The 22,091-nt window shown below is 40.6% G+C and overlaps 1 protein-coding gene across 6 annotated transcripts in view; it reads left to right on the plus strand.

Annotated features, from left to right (window-relative positions):
• LOC147027121 (tenascin-R-like) overlaps positions 1–22,091 on the plus strand; it is a 140,212-nt gene that overhangs the window by 114,160 nt on the left and 3,961 nt on the right. For 4 of the 6 annotated variants that reach the window (XM_085883289.1, XM_085883291.1, XM_085883294.1 and 1 more), the window contains 12 exons: positions 1,825–1,941; positions 2,125–2,268; positions 11,610–11,732; positions 12,104–12,247; positions 15,021–15,140; positions 15,735–15,878; positions 17,087–17,217; positions 17,362–17,494; positions 18,530–18,681; positions 18,857–18,953; positions 21,430–21,591; positions 21,718–21,881. In XM_085883289.1, the coding sequence (XP_085739415.1) occupies positions 1,825–1,941; positions 2,125–2,268; positions 11,610–11,732; positions 12,104–12,247; positions 15,021–15,140; positions 15,735–15,878; positions 17,087–17,217; positions 17,362–17,494; positions 18,530–18,681; positions 18,857–18,953; positions 21,430–21,591; positions 21,718–21,881 (1,631 nt within the window). The remainder of the gene's footprint in view (positions 1–1,824; positions 1,942–2,124; positions 2,269–11,609; positions 11,733–12,103; positions 12,248–15,020; positions 15,141–15,734; positions 15,879–17,086; positions 17,218–17,361; positions 17,495–18,529; positions 18,682–18,856; positions 18,954–21,429; positions 21,592–21,717; positions 21,882–22,091) is intronic. The other 2 variants (XM_085883290.1, XM_085883292.1) reach the window with 2 other exon arrangements.

Below are 22,091 nucleotides of genomic sequence, written 5' to 3' on the forward strand. Positions count from 1 at the left end.
GTGAGAGAACTCGCCCCAGTTGGAGCATATACAGAGACCAGAGAACGGCACCCAAGGAGTGATAAATCCTTCGTCTCATAATACGCTCGTTGACCGGTGTTACCTCATTTATCATTGGAATCACCTTATTGGACCCAGTTACAGCAACTCCTTGGGCATGGTAACCACCAGAGCAACCAGAACAATAGTCGGTGTAACCACCCGCCATGATCTCGCCACTATCCGGTCTCCGAACCTCAGAGAGTGATGCAATACCGATGGTAAAATGCTTGAGTTCAGCTGATAACAGATAGATGATCATCCTCTCTTCAGGATAGGACCTTCCAAGCACCTACCCAAAGGGACCGCCTCAGGTTAACCCAAGGAAATAGCTGTCTGGTGGATGACACCTCAGCACCACCCCGACACACACTACCGCAATGTAACCCGGGAAGGTTTCCCCGTGGTTTCCCTCCTATAATCAAAGATTGGGGGTCCCGAAGGCTTTGCCCCAATCCCATTACCGGTGAACTGCTCTACGAAGGGCAGCTACACAGGAGGTCCTCCCACGGAGTGGGTTTTCAGATTTTTTAAAATGCTTTTAGAATGTTTTGTGGAATGAAGGGTTTAACGGTGGCCAGAGTGCAAATCCTGCCACCAATCTCCTAATAAAAAGTAACCCAACTGCAGGAGGATGGCCATGGATATGGATGGCCGCTGGCTCACAAGTAGCTCCTCCACCACCTTTGGTGGCGGAGGTAAAAAGTGAATGCAAAGTCGATGCTCTTGGAAGAGCTGAAACACAAAATGAATCGGGATGCAACAGAACAAAAGGAACAGTTTTCCTTTTGGAACAAAAGGAACAGAACAGAACAAAAGAAAACACTTAACAGCAGGGTTGAAAGGCAAAATAGAGGGAGACTTGGGCAAAAAATGGGTGTGGGGAGGATTGTTGTGGGGGGGGGGGTGGGAGTGGTATGCATAGGGAGGTCAAGTTTAATCCAGAAACTATCTCTTCAGAAGAAAAAAACTGGAATTTGGATGTCTGCAGACCGAGTTGGGCACAAGAAATGGATGGCCGTTGGCTCACAAGGAGCTCCTCCACCCTTTGTGATGAATCCTTCGTCTTTTTCCTTCTGGTGACCCGTCCACCAGTTGGAAAAAGTCTCATTTGGTCGCAAACATGGAGACCCCAGTGGGCACATGAAATTTCTTCTTGTGGGGCTTTCTTGAGGGTATGGTTTATGCAACTCAACCAGTGAACATTCAAGACCTGAAAGAGTGGATTCGAGTAGCTTTTGGAGTAATTACAGTCCGAATACGACAGAAAATGGTCTTGCAGTTTTGCAAAAGGATGCACACACTGCTTAAAAATGATGGAAATTTCTTCAAAAGTCATAACTAATTTTGTACACTTCTGAATTCAATAAAAAATTTCCCACAAAAACTTGAAATATGTACATACAGCATATCCTATACATATTTTGTTTAAATTTTTTTCTTCAGAACAGAATTACAGGGGTTCAAAATTGGAAATAGATATGTGGCCCACCTTTTTATAATATTATTATTATTATTACCTTCATCATCATCAAAAAAATAAAAACAAAACTGTATGCAACACTTAACTGCATCTCTCACCTCCAAAAAATGTATTTGTTATTGAAAACAAGCTGTCTCAGAAAATCAAGTTTCTTTCATTGTGAAACACCACAATAATTAAGATTACTTGCTTTTTGAAATCCCCCTGCAGAAATCCACACCTTGACTAGATTTCGCTTCATCATAATCCACACTCCCACCACCCCCCAACCCCCATCCTCATATTCATTTTGTCATTCTCAGCTCTGGATGGCCCTGCAATTCTTTCATCAGTGAATATTTATTCCACGGAAGCCGAATTAAAATGGGCAGCTGGAAACTCAGACGCAGATTACTACATTGTCATGTGGTCGAATAATGGTGAGTTTGAGAATGCAGACACGCATATCTCTGAAGAAGAGAAAAATTTACATCATATCATTGTGTTTCATGCAATGATCCCATGATGCAGAATGCAGCATTAGATTGAAGTCGCACGTTTTGCATGATTTCGATTTATGACTGCAGATTAACTCAATCTGTTGATGTCTTGGGATTTTTCAGCCACAGGAGGACAGGTGAAGATTTCTGGCTCGATACATGAGTACACATTATACGACTTGGAACCAGGCACCGACTATGTGGTTTCGGTCCACTCAAAGAAAGAGCAGCTCGAGAGCGCAAAATCATATACCCGATTTTCTACAGGTAACAGTTTCACTCAAAAATTATCTTGATTACACCATTTTCTTAAATAAATACCAGACACATAATTGTGTTTCCTTAAAGGGTAACTACAAGGACTTATCAGTACAAGGAATTTATGGACTTATCATTTCCAAATTACACTGGAAAGACTAATCAGAGATTGCAGACCCTCACAAGGACTTGTTTTGAGTGGAAAATATATGGAAGGACATACTAAATGAAAGGTAATTGATTATAAATAAAAAGTTGAAATGGTCTTAACGGGCATAGGTCTGAAATGTAAAGGTATAAAGGTCAAAAGGTGTAAAAAAAAAAAAAAAGGGGTCTAAAGTGTCTCAAGGGTCTTAAAATGTCTAAGGGGTATAAAGATTGGATGGTCGAAATCGTCAAAATTGTCTAAATGGGTTTAAAGTGTCCGAGAACGTCTAAAATTGTCAAAAGGTCAAAGCTGTCTTTCGGTTTTTAAAAGGTTTGAGAGGTGTCAAGGTCTAAAACAGGGGTTCCCAACCTGTGGTACATTTGGACTTTCTCGGCGGTATTACCGATGCCGCGTGGTAAGCGGCAGCGTGCTTTTTTTTAACGCAGTTTTTATTTTACTTCTCTCTCATGCAGCTTGTGCACAATAATTAAATTTATATCGAAAGTGGCTGTACACTGACAGCTGTTTGTTATCAGCCATTGTGCACAAGTCTTATTATTCGTTTTGTCTCTACACGCCACACTGTCATCATTGCTTATTGCCCGTCTTATTGTTACCATTATCGTTCACCAGCATCATGTCAATGCGAAAATATTCTGAGAGTTATCTCAAGTTAGGCTTCACTTCCATCCAAAAAGGTGAATTAGAAGCTCCACAGTGTGTGATTTGTGGAAAAGTTCTCGGCAATCAATCTATGAAGCCAAGTCTATTGAAGCGCCATTTTGATTCTGTTCATCCTGAACACAGCGACAAGGACCATGACTTTTTTCGTCGGAAGGAAAATGCCATGAAAAGAGCACGCTTCGACGGCAGCGGCAGTTTTCAACAGCAGTCCACGGCAGCCGTAAAGGCATCCTACTTAGTTGCACTGCGAATTGCAGAACAGAAAAAAACCTCACACCGTCCGTGAAAGCCTCATCCTTCCCGCCACAAAGGATATCGTACGTCTCATGTTGGGAGAATAAAGCGCCAAGAAGCTCAATTCGCTTTCGTTGTCAAACAACACAGTTCAGAGATGCATTGAAGAAATGTCAACCAATATTCATGACCAGGTGGTGGCAGAAATCAAGGCATCTCCATGCGGATTTTCTATGCAATTGGATGAGTCAACTGACGTGGCAAATTGTGGCCAACTGTTAGCGTTCGTTCGGTACGTGCATAAAGCCAAGTTCAAGGATGAAATACTATTTTGCCGCCCGCTTAAAACCATAACGAAAGCAAAGGACATTTTCGAAGAGGTGTTTTCCGTCTTTGATCAAGTTGGGCTGTCATGGGTTGATCTGAAAGGCTGTACTACAGATGGTGCTCCAGCTATGTTTGGGTGCAGATCAGGTTCCCAAACGCTTGTGAAGGCAGTTGCTCCTGAAGTGCGCAGCCTACACTGTACGATCCACCGCCACGCACTCGCAGCCAAGGCGCTCCCCAAGCCATTGACTGACGTTCTCTCAACCATGATCAAAATTGTGAACCATGTGAAATCCCAGGCTCTCAATTCGCGATTTTTCAAGAAACTTTGCGAGGATTTCGACTCCGACCATAAAGTTCTCTTATTCCACTCTGAGGTGAGATGGTTATCCCGTGGAAATATGGCGGAGCGCGTGTTTGAACTGCGAGCTTCGCTTCGTGAATTATTTGAAAACGATGGAAAACCAAAGACTGTCAATTTCGTCGCTGCTTTGAACGACCCCAACTGGGCATTGCACCTGGCTTATTTGGTCGACATTTTCTCTCAGTTAAACGCCCTGAACAAGTCTCTTCAGGGGACTGGCGCGACTATCATTGACTTCAAAGACAAGGTCAAGGGATTTCAGGAAAAACTCCATCTGTGGAAGACGAATGTCGAAGCGGGAGTGGTGGTCATGTTTTCTTGCACGGACGATATTCTTCAGAAGCGTGAAAAGAATCCCCCAAGGGAGTTCATACAACTGGTAAAAGATCACCTCGCTTATTTGGATGAGGAATTAAATTCCTATTTTCCGGATCTCAAGGAACTGGATCTGAAAATGATTCACAACCCATTTTGCATGAATGCATTGGATTTGCCACCTGGAACAGGACTGCAGGAAAGCTTGATTGATCTCCAGAACGACTCCACAGCCCGAGATCAATTTGACGAGATTAATCTTGCGGACTTCTAGTGTGGAATGTTGGGGTCTTACCCTAAGATTGCTGCCCTGGCTGTTCATTTGCTCATAGTATTCCCATCTACATGTCTGTGTGAAGCTGGGTTCTCGTCAGTCGTTATTCTAAAAACAAAACAAAGATCCCTACTGGATGTTGAACATGATGTTCGATGCGCTTTATCCAAAACAAAGCCTGACACCGACCTGCTTGTGAGCAAGAAGCAGGCTCAACCATCCCATTGACTGGACATTTTACACACGCAAATAGGTACTTACTGTATCATTCTTTTGTTCAGATCAGATTGCTCAATGTCAGAGTTATGAATTGTTAGTATTGTTTAACTCCCCATTGTCATATCTGTATCGCAAATAAACACTATTTCAGGTGGAACTTGGTGGGACCACGAGCATGTGAAATGGTACCCCAGTAAAAAAAAGCTTGGGAACCCCTGGTCTAAAAGATGCGTTCCAATTGTACATAATTAATCGATGTACTCACATTTCAATAGTATGTAATTAGACAAACTCGCATTCCAATGAAATGTAATTAATGGACATCGTACTCACATTGCATGAGTACGTAATTAATGGACATCTTCACACTCCAATGGAGCATACTTGATAGACGTACTCACATACCGTTATTACCATGTACCATTTTTGTTGTTATTTTCAAAGTCCTCTGGGTGTCTAAAAGGTTGAAGGGGTCTGAAGGGTGTATTTGGGTGGGTAGAGGGCTGAGTGAAGTTTGCACATTACTTGCTGAAAAATGCATAGCCTGCATTTTTCAAGAGGACTACAGATGTTTGTATGGTGTGCTTCCAAAAGGTTTGAAATGGTCAAAAGGGTCTAACGGTCCAAAAGAGTACGTGCAAATTTGTCGTAAGGGTTTAAAGGTCTAAAGGGAATGTTCCAATAGTAGTTGTGGTCAAAAGAGTCGAAAGGGATTTAACATGACAAAAAATAACTAAGTTGTCTAAAGGGTCTAAAGGTCACAGTGCAACTGACGTTCAAACTGAATGTAATTAAGTGACGTATAGTCACGTGGGTTCATGGCTAGACGTGTGTGTGTGTGTGTGTGTGTGTGTGTGTGTGTGTGTGTGTGTGTGTGTGTGTGTGCGTGTGCGTGTGTGTGTGTGTGTGTGTGTGTGTGTGTGTGTGTGTGTGTGTGTGTGTGTGTGTGTGTGTGTGTGTATGTGTGTGTGTGTGTGTACACACACACACACACATGCTTACTTCATCATATACAGATTATCATGATCAATATTATCATTATTATGAATCGTGATCATTATTATTACAGCGCGGCAACATCGCGCTGTTATTGTTATTGTTGTTATCATTATCATGACCAGCAGACGATCTTGTTCAAAGCATGCAACATGTTCTTATGACGCATACCTTTATTTGGGCAGTGTATAGGCAACTGACAGCTCTGCATAGGCAAAAAAAATTAACCCATGAAGTTATGTGCTTGAAGCAAAAACATACCTTCTGCTTATAATTCAAGACACATCACTGCACTGGAAAATGTGGGGACAGGAATGCTGTACTGTAAATGGAGACTTGTAACACCCTCTCCAACCTGAAGGCGGCGCTACACGATACACATTTACATCGAGAATTTACGTCCCCCTCCTTCTCCCCCCCCCCCCACAAGACCACCGGCAATGATAAAAACAACCCTATATATTTATTGAGGTCATGCTGATCCTATGTTGCAAGTCTGGATGTAATCGACCCACAACTGTAGGAGTTGTAGCATGACAAACATACAAACACACAAACACCAGTCTGCTAATTATAGTAAGGATAAGGGAACAAAAAGGGGGAAGTGATTGTGAATTTGACGTTCTATCTTTATTTACTTTTAACAGATGGCAGCCCATCCCGGACTGCAAGTTATGACTATGTATTCAATACACATACGTTCTGTGTGGACAAACAGACTATAAGACAGACAAACGAAAAGGACAGGGCATGGACGAACAATTATAGGTTGGCAACCATTACACAGACTTTGATGGTCCTAATGACCTCCTCCTGCATTGTCATTCCTTGTAAGAGAACATATAATATTATTAACAAGAAGAAAAAGCCATAAAATATCAGCGCTCCTGTGGTTTTAGTAATTTTGTTGTACAGAGTTAAAGGGCTAGCTCATGTTTACAAGATTTATGTGTACTCGCTACTGACTTGAGTGGTCTTGTGACATGGAAGTTTGTGTACGATTGGGTTATTCGGTCATGAATATTAATGATGTCGGTCACGTAGTTATATTGTGTAAGATAGGTGGTGTGACATTATGATGTTTTCAATTGGGAATGCAAATTTCTCGCAGAAGGGATTCAATGTTCATATATTTTGGGGGAGACGTACTGAATTACACAAAAAGTATACCATTTAATAATATTTATTTATGTATAAAATAAATTATATAACTGTAGATAATATGAAATTATCATTCAGTTGAAAATGCTGTTTGATCAGTTTTTGTAAACTGTACTTAAAGGTTGTTGGGATGAAATTGAAAAGAGTAGTCAATTTGTTTTTTTCCATGAAATATGCTTCATGGTGTAGGTATTTATAAATAAAATAAAGAATTAAAAAAATTGTAGGGTCACCAAGCAATTGTATTTAAAAAAAAATAGGTGTTCAAAAGAGTGAAAAGTGGCCTAGTTGTCAATTAATTCAACCCGAAGTATCTTAAAACATTGTTCATGAAATGCAAACATTTAAGTAACAAAATGGCCACCAGTCAGCCATCTTTGATCGCATCACGAAACAAAATGATGTGCATATGTATAGCATAATGTGTTGTCTTACTGCCAAGTACAAATAAAATTGGTCCATCCATGTTCAATATATGGTTGCGGACGCATGCACGGACACGAAAATCGAGACCAGATCCATAAGCCCCCATTTCGGAGTAAGTCCAACGTGGGTTAATTATTATTATTATTACCATCATTATCATCACAAAAATGAAAACAAAAATGCATTTAACACCTCACCACATCTCTCACCTCCAAATATGTATTTGTTTTTGAAGACATATTGTCTCAGAAACAGTCTTTCTTTCAAACAATGTGAAACATCGTAATAATTCAGATTATCTGCTTCCTTTTTTTAAAAAAAATCGGTGACATTTCAGACATAATTGAAATACACCAAATGTACACAATGATTCAACAAGTAAATTTATTTCCTTGAATTAACCTGAAGACGATATGTCATCTCATTTTCTCATCCGAAACTTTCAATAACTTTCCACTTCAATGAGCATGTTCAGAAAGATAACCAAATTATTTTTAGCTCGCATGTTCGAAGAACAGAGAGCTTTCGCGATACCCCCGGCATGAGCGTCAGCGTGAGCGTGTAAATGTTAAAGTTTTTGGTGCAAGTTATTTCCTTTCTAATGTTTTTATCTACCACACTATTTTATACTGATTACAATATACAAATACATATGTTGCTTTAAAATTATTTGGATCAGACTTCACTGCAATGCTTTATAAAAAATATTATTAGACTCGTCTTTTAACCAGAGAGTTGGTGTCAAAGCCAACCAATGCTCGCCTGTTTATACATTTATCGTTTTTAAAAGACTAGTCTAATAATATTTTTTATAAAGCATTGCAGTGAAGTCTGATCCAAATAATTTTAAAGCAATATATGTATTTGTGTATTGTAATCAGTAAAAAATAGTGTGGTGGATAAAAATATTTGAAAGGAAATAACTTGCACCAAAAACTTTAACATTTTTACGCTCACGCCGGCGGTATTGCGATAGCTCTCTGTTCTTCAAACAGGCATGCTAAAAACGATTAATGTATAAACAGGTGAGCATTGGGTGGCTTTGACACCACTCTGGTTAAAAGATACAATGTATCCACACTTAATTTGATAAAATGCAGGAAATATAAGGAAAACAAGAGCGAAATTGCTTTGCACACATATCCCATTCCAATGTGATATTTTTCTAAGTTCAAAAATGGCATAAATCGGTGAAAAGGTGATGAAACGCAGTGAAACTCGAACTTGTTCTGTAACTTAACATAGTAAAGTCATTTACCAAATTTCAGTTGAATATGTTAAAGCAGTGGTTCTCAACCTTTTTTGCCCCATGCACCCTTTTCACCATATGTCAGAATGTCATTCCCCCCTTTCCAAGATTGTTTGACTCAAAAGGTACATTCCAAATAATATGCATATAATATTGAAAATCTTTTATTTTTTCTCTATTTGTACATATACATTTACTTGGATTATTTTTCTCGTGGAGTTTTACAAATTTAGTAGCTATCGAAAATGTTGATGGATTTATAAAACTTGAATAAAAGTAGTTATTTTTATATTCATAATTAATTACTTAACAGACTATTGTTACTGAAGCATACTTCAATAAACAAAAAGTTCAAGAGAATGCCAGGGTATTGTAATTCATTTTATTCTGATGAAGATGAAGATTAATTCATTCAGAAACCTGTAATTGTTTTTTCTTCGCCAATTCTTGGATATGTGAAGGAGTGCTTGAAAGGGCACAAACGAAGGTCATTTTCAACCTCCAATCTACTTTGTTGCTTCGTTTTCATTTGCAAGAGTTGAAAAGCCTGACTCGCAAAGATATGTCGACACAAATGGAAGCAATGCATGGATAGCTCTTTCTGCCACTTTTGGGTAGGAATCGCACATCAAGGGCCAAAATTCTGTGATTGATTTCTCATCGAACATATCTCATGCTCCCGAATCAGTCTTCAGCTCCAGAAATTCATCTTCACAATCATCAGGAACTTTTTCAACTGACAATTTAAATGGATTTCGCACTAAATCCAACTCTTCGTCACTGAGTTCAGGAACATATCGGCTGAATTCATTTTCCAGTGCTGTCAAATGCTGCAAAATTCCATGTTTTTGCAAATTCTGGAAGCACGTGGTCTTCACCACCAGCAACAAGAATTGATGACAGTTTCTCAAACATTGCAACATTTTTGATCTTGAACTTTCTCTTCCAATTTTCTAGCTTGCTCATGAAAGCTTTCAAGGAATCCATGAATTTTATGATGTTTGTATTCCTTCCTGGCATCTGAAGATTCAGTTTATTCAGCTGCTCAAAAATGTCAACCAAATAGGCAAGGCGCATGATCGATTCCTCATCATTCAGCCAGGCAAAAAATTTCATCTTACCCTGAACTTCAAAAAATAATTTGAGCTCATCTCTAAGCTCAAATACTCACTCTGTTACATTTTCTCTTGAAAGCCATCGAACATTTGTGTGGGAAAGAAGCAAATGATAGCCTTCATCCATGTCAATACATAACTGCTTGAAAAGTCGTGAGTTGAGAGCTCCTCTTTTGACAAAATTCACAATTTGAATTGTTTGATCCAAAACCTTCCCTTGTGGAGCTGGAAGTGTTTTTGAGGCCAGTGCCTCACGATGGATCATACAATGAATGCCTTTCACTTTTGGAGCTCGCTTTTTCACACAAACTTGAAATCCAGATTTTGTCCCCAACATAGCTGGTGCTCCATCTGTACAGCACCCACAGACATTATCCCACAAAATATTTTCTGATTCAAAGAAAGATGAACCTTTTCCAAAATATCTGAGGTGTTAGTAGTTGTTTCAAGATTAGAACAAAAGAGAAACTCCTCTTTAAATGAACCTGAGTGAACATATCTTGCAAACACCAGTAACTGGGAACACGATGCCACATCAGTCGATTCATCAAGTTGAATTAAAAATAAGCCAAATGCTGCAGACAACACAATTTCCACCATTTTGAGTGCGCAAGGTTTGATCAAAGTTTCCCCAATTGTATGTGGTTTTTTCTGCTTTGCTATCTCCAGTGCAACGACATAAGAAGCTTCAATAACCTTTTGGTTCATTTGTTGAAATTCCCCTGTTGAATCCAGCTTCATCTTTTTGAGAGCATTCCCATGACGTTCAAAAAAGCTTTTGTCCTTGTCCTTGTGTTGAGAATGAACATTCTGCAAATGTTGCTTCAACTTTGTTGGTTTCATAGACTCATTTGCCAAACCTTTGCTGCAAATAACACATTGAGGCCTTTCTTATCCATTGATGATTATGGATGTGAATCCATATTTAACGTATGAATCATTGTACCCTCTTTTTTTTTGACACTCATGATGGGCTCCAAATTCTGTGAATAAAAACAAGAATAAATCAAAGATAACTATAAATGGAATATTCCCACAGATAAAAAAGCGAAATATTTATCTTTATTTTTAATTTAATCTGTGACATTCAATAAACTTTATTGAATGTCACAGATTATATTAAAAACAAACTACAATTCTATAGATTGAAAATAATCTACAGAACATCACACCTTATTCAATAAAGTGTGATGTCCTGTAGATTATGTACCAACTGCAGAATTGTAGCTTGTGGAGAGATCTATATTCCAACAGTTTGAGTCTGCCAATCTATGGTCCCAATTCCCCCCTGAAACCATAAAATTCCCCCCGTGGGGGATTCCCCCCTGGTTGGGAACCCCTGTGTTAAAGGGTATGGGAAAAACGTCTGAAGAACCATGGGTGAGATGGACAGATGGACGGACGGACGGATGGAGAGCAAATCTATAGTTTAGCAAACCTATAGTACATAAGACTCAGAAGAAAGGGTATTCTTACCCATCGAGCCTGTTCATTGCAGTAATACACCATGCCAGCACAGAACATGTGTGGGTCTTCCTGAACCAAGAGAACACCAGCAATATAGATCACAATTCATAGCATGAGAGCATGGCATTCTTTTTAATTCGTTCCTTTCAGCTTTTCTTTTTGTGTTGAAAGATCTGGAGAAGGATTGGCAGAAGAGGTACACAATTAGGGTTAAAAAGGGAGAGAAAGGAAAGTGGTTTACAAGAGGGTGAGGGCAAACAGGTAGGTCGGGTACGTAACCCAGCACTTTTAAATCAACTTGCCTAAAATAAAGACAAAGCTCTGATTTCAATTTCTCTCCGTTCATGCGGTAATTGCTTTTCTCTGCTCAGTGTTGGACTCTCCTCGTGGTCTGGCATACGTGAACGTGACGGAGAATTTGGTGCTGGTCACCTGGGAAGCATCCGCCCCAGAGCCAGACGCATACCGCCTCTCCTTCACATCCTCAGATGGTGGTGAGGAAATCAGTTGGTTCACACATTGTCAAACTGTGGTACCAAATTAAATGCTCTACTCGCAGTTTTCAGTATGACATTTTGTGCATTAAAATGGTGTAATTTTGAGCAACCTGAACAACACCCATATTTTTATGGCCCTCTTTCCTGCAAGACTCTTATTTCTACCTGGTTTAACCTCCTTTTTTCCATTTCCCTTTCTTTGCCCTTTTGCTGCTCAATTATTATTTTTTTGGTCAGTTTCCCCCACCCTTTACTTTTACTTCATCGTGAAATTATTTGATACGAACAAAGAATACGTTGTTTTGTGTGATTCAAGTTGAAAGGAAATTTATTGGCCACTTGTTTTTCTTATACCTTGTGTAAAATAGACCACGAAGGCAGTTTTGAAATAACACCACCTCTTACCTCCTACACACTTGTCGATCTGACACCGGCCACTGAGTACGAGATTGCCCTGGTGTCAGTAAAGCGAGGGCGAGAGAGCAACGCTGTTTACAGCATAGTTACCACAGGTACGACATCATTAGTACAGCAAGAATAGACCTTATGGCCACTCTGAGCTGGGCCTTGTTCAAAATTGCAATGCATCACCCACCTTTATGAACTCAGGATTCCACATTTAAAATGAGACTTTGGGGGTGAGATTAATATAGCTTCAACATGCTCTACAAAGGAAACCCATTGTGATTAACTTATTGAAATCCATTGCTTGGTTTTCATATGGTGGTCAAAAGGACCACTTTTTACTCATACTTGTAAAGTGTAGGTGAAAAATGGCTCAAAGATGCTTCAAAATGACTACCAAAACAAAAACAATATCGATTCTTCATTTATTTTTACTTTTCCCTTTAAGCTTTATTGAGAAGCTTGTATTATCTTCGTTATCATTGCCATGGGCTTTAACATTTGAGGAAAGCCATAGTTGAATTGGAAAACAAAAGCATCTACCGGGAAAACACGAACTAAACAAGAACTGCACTCTGTAGAGTGCATACCTCCGCTGGGATAAACAGTTTACATTTTGTATCCCACTGATGGGCCGGATTTGCATCCATATCTGAACCAAAGTCGAATCAGGTTATTCTTCTCACCTAATCAACTCATCTGCAACTTTTTGAAATATCATGCTATCTATCGTTTTTGGACCTATCTCTCAATCCATCCATCCATTGGAACCATAACCTGGGCAGAGCATTGGTGCTGCCGAAGCAGTTTCCTTGGCTATCGAGTACAATCCTGGACATGTCACCACTCCGACACAAGATACCAGCAAGCTGGCACTCATTTTGCGAAGCTCAGAAGGATGACAGGCAGAGTCAACCCCACCTGTTATTAATTCAACAGCAAAGGGGCATTTGAACTCAGGAACCTGGGATCTCAAGCCCACCCTACCCATTAAGCCAACAAGAGGCATTATCTCTCAATGGTGAAGATTAATTTAAAATATTCCAGATCCAGATCTTCACCAAAATCTAATCAATTCGTTCTAGTCACACACCCTACCTGTCCACCAAATTTCGTCTGAATCCGTCCACAACTTTTTGAGATATCCTGATCACAGACAGACAAACAAACAGACAGTCAGGGGTTAAAACATAACCTCGTCCACCTTTGGTAGCAGAGGTAATAAAAACACAGTGGTAGAAATACAGTTAGGAAGACAATACTATAATCTGCCTTGGCCATCTTATGCACTTGACCATACGAGGAGGATCGTCCAACCATCCAAAAATGGAAGATACTGGAGAAATAGAAACAAATAGCCCTGAGTGGGCTGATGGTCATCTCTTGAGGTTATAGATCAGACTGAGATTCGAACGCAGGCGAACTCGATCTCCTGGTACCTAAAGTTACAGGGTGAGATTTGGGGGAATCCCCCTGAGAGTCCCCCTGATCTGAAATCGAAAAATCTAAGATGGAGCAATCCTGCAGACTATTAAGGAGAAGGGCTGTTTCAGGTTTCAGAGCAATTGGTTGCTGAACAAGGGACGAGTAGGGATCAGAGGTTTCAGGGGGTAGCCCTTCCCCCCCCTCACCTCCCCCCCGGGAAGCCCCATGATCTGAAATGAAAAAAATCGAAGCCTGAGCGATTGTGCAGGATACTATCTTGTATCCACGTGTCAAGTTTCAGAACAATCAGCCGGGTGATAAAGGTGGAGTAGCAAAGATAGGGATCTGAAATTTTGGGAGGTAACCCCCAATGGGAGCCCACATGATGCAAAATCGAAGCCTGGGTGATTGTGTGGGCTACTATGTTGTATTCATGTGTCAAGTTTCAGAACAATCAGCCAGGTAATAAGGGAGGAGTAGCAAAACTCGAGATCCGAAGTTTCGGGGGTAACCTCCCCCCCCCCCACCCCCATCCAAAATAAAAAGCCGAAGCCTGACTGATTGTGGAGGTTACTGTCTCGTACTCATTTGTCAAGTTTCAGAACAATCAGCTAGGTGATAAGGAAGTACATCACGACCCATTATATAAGTCCATCTCTTCGAGAATCAAGATGAGATGACCTAAAAACTAGATAAGAAGACATCTGGTTCTGGCTTTTGATTCTTGACAGAATTTCATCCGACCATATCTTGCGTTGCACAACACCATACCAGGTTTTTACCTTCCTAGGTGACGTCATGAGGCTTCAACAATTGTAAACGTCGAAGAGGTCATGACCTTCGCCACCGAAGGTGGACGGACGATATGTTTTCATCCCTTTTTGTCTGTGTCTGTGAGCAGGATATCTCAAAAAGTTGTGGACGGATTCAGACTAAACTTGATGGATGAGTTGGTTAAGTGATGAGAGCAAGCCAATTAGATTTTCAAAGTCTGAATCCAGATCCGGCCTATCCGTGGGATACAAATCTTAAACTGATCAGCCTGGTCGAGGTATGCGCTCCACCCAAGTGCCTTTCCAGTGTCAGTTGAAAGTGCCGTTGACGTTTTCTGTGTTCATTTATCCTTTCCCTGTCTGTTACCGTTCTCCAACCCTGCTTCCCATCAAATCTCCCTACTCTGCCTTTGTTATTCATCTTTGCACATTCATATATATATATATATATATATATATATATATATATATATATATATATATATATATATATATATATATATATATATATATATATACACAGTACATCATAAAACTTGGGAGTTTACAAGTGTTTATGTTTGGAATACGTCATTTGTAATACTTCTATAATTTACATTTGCACCATTACCTTGACGTTTGTTTCAAAAAAATAAACGTGTCCTTTATACTGAAATGTACTGCCTGCATTGTACTGTGATAGCTATGGACTGTCCATCAACTTTGAACGTCCTGAACGTGACTGCCACCGATGCTTTACTCGTCTGGACCCCTACAATCGCCAAGACAGAAAGCTACTTCCTCATCATTTCAACCGACGATGGTATTGGTTGTGGTTTTTCATGCTCGGTTGTAAAAGCCGCTTGTTGATAACTTATTGAGAATTGCAAAAGTAATGTTCCAAGTGCATGCGAGATAAAATATGGTGATGTGCGATACCAACTGGGAAAATTGCTCTCGTAGGATCATACAAAAAGGGTTTTTATCGGACAATTTTTTTGCTGCTTTTAATTATTCGTTTTTACAGGTGGATGGGGGATAAAATCCCAGAAATGTAAATAGTTAAAGTGTTTGGATCACAGAATAGGAGGCATTAACTACCTTTCTGATAATAATTATAAGATGCAAAATTATTTGAAAATCAAATTGAGCAGTCGTTATCTTGAATATCCCAGGAAAATCGTGGTCTGGCCATTAACTTGTTGGGATCAAACATCAATTAACAATGCATTATATAAGAGGCCATGCACTACAAGATGTCAAAGCAAGGTCCTCAATGACCCAAACTCACCAGCGAATGGTGCTGTGCTATTGAGCAAAAGAATGTTTGCATTATCCAACATATATGGTAAAACTGCACAGCTTCTTACACCGTAATCACCAATGTGATGTACCTTGCTGTTTGGTATTCTGGCAGAGCCTATTTCACAAGTGGAGGTTCCAGGGAAAACCACTCACCACTACTTATTCGATCTGGAGCCAACCACAACGTATGATGTGTCATTGCATGCCATCCACCGATTTCAGGAGAGCAAGACCATCTCTGTCATCTTTACAACAGGTGATCTTGTACGGCTTTGTTTGTGTTTTACTGCACTTGCAGATTTTTTTATTTTTTATTTTCTTTTAAAGTCTGGGCTCATGGAAGAGCGATGGGAAAAGGCAAATTACCGACAGCAAGATAACAATATGTGAATGCAACAAGGGAACGAGTGACCAGAAATGAGGGTTAGCCCATCCTCCATCCAGACTTGTAAACAGGATCATGGATATGGATGGATGTATGAGGACCTGAGGTGGTGAAGTGTACAGTGATCCTTGATTTTCATAATTTCACAAGGAGGGTGTTGCTGGAAGAATACATGTGAAATGGAGGACTGCAGAGGGAAGGAAGGGTGGATTATCTTATCAAATACAAAACTTCAGATAAAGATCCAAGACAGCCTCACTGAGGGAGTTCTTCACCTCCCCTGCTGTCATACTTCTTCTCCAGTCCCTTCTCTTCTTCCTTGCACACATGAGGCATATATATGTATATGTATATATATATATATATATATATATATATATATATATATATATATATATATATACATATACATATCCATATATATATATACATATACATATATATATATATATATATATATATATATATATATATATATATATATATATACATACATCATGTGATCATAATGACCTCCACAATTTAACATCCCTACCCTGGCTTAATGTTTTAACCAAAATTTGGTAGCATTTTGACTGGTGGGTCTTGAGAATAAGATTTCAAAAAGGTATTTAAGTGCTTTTTCCCACAAATTGACAAAGTCGGCCATTTTGACACACTTCTGGTCATGACATCCACAATTTAATATCTCCACCCTGGCCTCATGTTGTAACACACACTTGGTAGCATTCTGACTGGTGGGTTTGGAGAAGAAGGTTTTTGAAGGAATTTACTAAGTCTGCCATTTTGACCTACTTAAAGTCACGTTACTAGAACGAGCTTTGCAATCCCCATTCCCAGTCAGGAGCAGAACCTTGCTGCTAAATTTAAGCCAGATTGGTCCACCGGTTTGGCCAAAGAAGTCGAAATAGGAGACGGGCAGATGGATGGATGGTGCACGATGATAATACCTTATCTGGAATTCCAATTCCAGATGAGCTTATAATATCCCATGGGGAGCGGGTATACTAGTTGAAGAAAGAAGCCAAAACACTGATGATGTAAAAAAAATAATTTAAGGTTCTCAACTAATCTCACAGGCATCAGCTCTCCTCATGACCTGGAAGTGACTGAGATTACAAGAGAAAGTGCACTCGTTTCCTGGCACCCTCCTTCTGCAGAAGTAAGCGGTTACCTTCTCCTTTGTGAGTCAGATAGAGGTGAAGTGCAGGTATGGACCATTTCCAGAAATACACACATTATTCACCGACACTGCTGTCTCATTCAAGTGTGCTTTACAGAACAGAATACAGTGAATTTTTTTTTTGTATCAATTTATAATTGGCTTTTAATTTGGATCGGCTCTTATTCACAGGAACACGAACTTGATAAGGATGAAACTTCGATGAGATTGGAAGATCTGAGCCGCTTGACCAAGCACACTGTAACCATCCAGTCGATTCTGGGGAGGAAGTACAGTGCTCCTGTTACCACCCATTTCACCACTGGTAGGATGAAGCTTCAATTCACAACCCTTTGAAACAATTATATATGTGCAGACTTGGACATTTTGAATTGTAATTGGTGATTGCATGAAGCTTCAACATACGTACACTCCCTTCTTAGCTGTCTCGCCTGGGTTTGAATCCTGACCCGTTTATAAACTGTCATCCTGGTGTTTCACAGGCAGGGTGATTCATCAATGTGTGTGTTGTCTCTCAGATGGATGTTAAACTTGGTGTCACATTTGCCAACATTAATTGGCGGACGTTAAAGATCCCATGGTCTCCTTCAGGAAGAGTAGGCAAGCTATCACCAACATCATGACCAATTCCAAATTATTGTCCTGACATCCTGTGTCGGAGTGACAACCCCACCAGGATTGTAGCCAGGTAGCTGCTTCATCAGCACCAACGCGCTGCATCGGGCATGGTACATGATAACGTTGATTGCATGAAACGTGTTGAAAATGGAATATATTTTCAACAGGATGGTGTAGAGGTAGCTTCCTTACCTTTTACCTGTCTAACCCAGATTTGATTCCTGACCTGACTATAAACTGTAGGATTGGTGTTTTACAGGCACGACATTGCATCACAAAGTGGTGCCGTCCCTCACATAGACATTAAGCTGGTTTCTCGTCTGCTAGCATTAGCTGGTAGATGTTAAATATCCCACGATGTCTTTGGTGAAGAGTAGGCAAGTTATGACTTGATCCCTCAACCTAAATTCCTGTCAAATTCACATTCGGTTGAAACTCAGCCCTGTCCAGCACGTTTGTGAAATACTCGAGGCAAAAACTTTCATTCGGCCGACCGCACAGGAAGGTGAGAGGGAAAAACTGGTGTCGTTAAAAGTGCGTGTGTGCGTGCGTGCGTGCGTGCGTGCGTGCGTGCGTGTGTGCGTGCGTGTGTGCGTGCGTGCGTGCGTGCGTGCGCGCGCGCGGAAACAATGCAGAGATGTTTAAAATGGAATTGACCGAGGAAATCCTCTGTTTGTGTTTGGCTTCTCGGCGTCATGATGCTCGACACATGTGTTCGCAGAAAGGCATCGATATGTGCGCCCCAGCGACTGCACACAGCATGCGTTGAATGGGGAAGAATCATCGGGCGTGTTCACCATCTACATCAGTGGAAATGCTTCACAACCTCTACTTGTGTTCTGTGACATGGAAACTGATGGGGGTGGCTGGATCGTATGTCATACAACACTAACAGCAGTCATGACCAGCGAACGGTCAAGTTAAAGTTTGTGGTTTTACCAGTGAAATACTGCTTTGAAATGGTACCATGAATACACCATGATTATGACCCCTCAATCCCCCCACAACTGAATTTCCCTCATGACGACACTGTTTGTTATCCTGCCAGGTATTCCAACGGCGACAGAATGGTCGAACGGATTTCTTTAGAGACTGGAAGTCATACGTCACTGGATTTGGAGATCTGAACGATGAATTTTGGCTCGGTTAGTTGACAGTGATTTGTTTTCATCGATTTTCCTTTTATGCAAGCATGCAATTTGCTTCAGGGTTGAGATGCCTGGAAAGAGTTCATTTACTCAATCCAAGGGGTAAAGGCTCATCTATATATTATGTAGGATGAATACATGAGAGTGTGTTGAAAAGTATTGCCTCCTATTCCCTTTCTCCAAATTAGGTAAAGATATTTGAATGAAACAGATGGATACTACCATCAATCTTTATTCTCCCGTGATGCATATTTATAAATTAACATGGTCACCATGGCAGTCCATACATTTCTGCCAATGTTGAAGTCGTTTTGTGATTCCGTCACGATAGAACTGTGAATTCTGCTAACTTAACCAGAACCTCACAGCAGCCTTGACATCATCGTCAAAAAAAGTGTTCTCCACAAAATTGTTTGTTAAATTTTTGGGAAGATATGAAAATCTGACGGAGTCAAGTCGGCAGGTGCTGTAAGGAGGTGAAACTGAGGTGACAAATTGCTGCAGTCATCCGTGCACTCGTGTGAGGCCATACGAGAGGAGAACCATCTGCACGTCAGGACGATCCCTCCAAATCCATGCCTTCAGTTTCATTACGGTTTCAATGTTGTGCTCAGAGTTCGTGTTGCTACCCTGTGCATGAATTCCAAATGGACTCTCCCCTTCACATCCCCAAAAGCCATCAGCATGACTTTCCCAGCAGATGCTTGAGTCTTGAATTTTTCTTGGTGCTGGTGATCTGTTTTTAAATTTTGGGAATGAGATGAAAAACTGACAGAGCCACGTCGGGCCGAGTGATCCTTTCACCTTTCGCGACTCCATTGATCATCTTATCTCTTACCCTCAGGATCGTAATAGTGCACCCAACTCTCATCTCCAGTCACAATATCGAGCAGGAACTGATTGTCTTCATGTTCATTGCTCCATAACAGCTCGAGAAACTCAATTACTGCATGCTGCTTTAATCGCATTGACAATGTCGTGCCATCTTGACGAACGTAGCATTGCGACGTCTCGTGTCAGAATCACGAAACTTTGCTCTCAGTGACAGGAACAACGAGAACGGCACTCAGTCGAGCGTATACCATCACCAGACTGAACAGTTCACGTTTTGTATCCCACTGATGGGGACGGATCTGAATCCGGACCTGAACCAACATCTAATCAGGTTGTTGTTCTCACCTAACCAGCTCGTCCACAACTTTTGAGACATAATGCTAGATTTCGTTTTTGGCCTAGTTTCTCATTTTTGAAGAAAATTTTCAAAAATTAAAAAAAATCGTCAGATCCAGATTTTTTTTTACCAAAATCTAATCAATTTGGCCTTGTCATGCACCCAACCTGTCCACCCAATTTCGCCTGAATCCATCTACAACTTTTTGAGATATCCTTCTCACAGAAAAAAATACCCAGACAGACAGACAGGGTGAAGACAACCTCTGTCCACCTTCGGTGGCAGAGGTAACTAATGTGTGGACTGCACTTCGTTTCGTTCCAATGTCTCTGTCTGTTTTAGGGGGAAAAACGATGGGAGTGTTACTTTTCAACATTACCTATTCAGACAACGGTATACTTGTACATGAAATGAAAATGGACAAAACAAAAACCAAAAAATGGGGAATTGAGCCTGGGATTGCACCATTACATGCTCAAATGGGAATGCCAAAAATGTTTTGCAATTTATTTGTTGGGGAATTCAAGCATTCACTTGTAATGTAGTACCTTTTAATGTAATGTAATGTAGCACAGAAAAATTAATATGACCTTTTAATCTTCAAATCAAACGATGAACTCTTGCTAATGGGAGCTGTATCACACTCTGTGCATTGTCAAGGCTGCTGAAGCTCTTTGTTGGAATGGGTTGCATTTGCCTTCCCAGCAGTCAAGGTAGCAATTTAAAATTTGGACTGGGTGCCAGTGAGAGCTCACCTCTTCACTAAGGACACCATGGGAGTTTTTTTTTTTAACGACACTGTTACAACACCAAATTATTCCAGCAGACAGGCACATACATTGATGAATGAATCGCCCAACCTGAAAACACCAAGATGACAGTTTGTAGCAGGGTCGAGATCTGAACCATGCCTTGACAGCTCAGATGCAAGTGCACCAACTCCACCATCTTGCTCACTGATAAAGTTGATGTACAATTCCTGACTGATTGAACACAGGGGAGAATGACCATGACTACTGCCTTCTTCAATTTCTGAGACGGCACATTTCAAATCTGCATCATTCCTTCAATCCCATCATAACCCTTGTATGGTTAACCTGAATCATGATGTAGTTTATGGAAATTAACCCTGTTATTATTCAAGAACCGAGTTATAACATATTGACTCTTGTGCCTTTTTTTTCAGCACAGCATCGTGACTGCCATGTCAGCATTGTGATGAGATGTGAAGGTAATTTGGCCTGTAACATATGAATTAACGCTGAAGGTCTTCATACCACCCCACTCCCTTGTCAATTGCAGGCCTTGACAACTTGCACCGTTTGACTGCTCAAGGACACAAAGACCTCAGGGTAGACTTGCGTGATGGACCGACGGCAGTGTTTGCAGTCTACAATGATTTCACCGTTGGTAACGGCAGAACAAAGTATCGCCTCAAACTGGGAAAGTATCACGGTACAGCAGGTAAGGTGACGAACACCGTTTAAATAGTGCGGGTATGGTTCAAGAACACTGTGTCTATTCAAAACTACAGATTTGTTTTGTAGAATGCATGGAAATGAGAGTTTGCCCAATCAATTGCTCTTGTAGGCGATTCCATGACGTACCACAGTGGCAGACCCTTCTCAGCGCCTGACCGCGACAACGACATCGCAGTGACAAACTGCGCCACCTCATACAAAGGAGCCTGGTGGTACAAGAATTGTCATCGTGCTAATCTGAATGGAAAATTTGGAGAAGACAACCACAGCCAGGTAAGTTTATACAGACAACTCAGATGATATTCACACTGTTCATTTCTTTAACTTATTTTCATTTATTCCAGTGGCAGGATTTTTATCTTAATATATTATACCAATGTTTGAGCAAATAACTTGAGGTGAAGAACCTGTACCCAAGCTTGCCAAAAATGGTCACTACCTCTCAAATAGCCCCACCACAGCCCCGTTTTAATGAATCGACAA

This window comes from Eptatretus burgeri, chromosome 5, assembly GCF_056783735.1.
Source record: "Eptatretus burgeri isolate ZD-2024b chromosome 5, Ebu_testis_v1, whole genome shotgun sequence".
NCBI classification, from domain to species: Eukaryota; Metazoa; Chordata; class Myxini; order Myxiniformes; family Myxinidae; genus Eptatretus; species Eptatretus burgeri.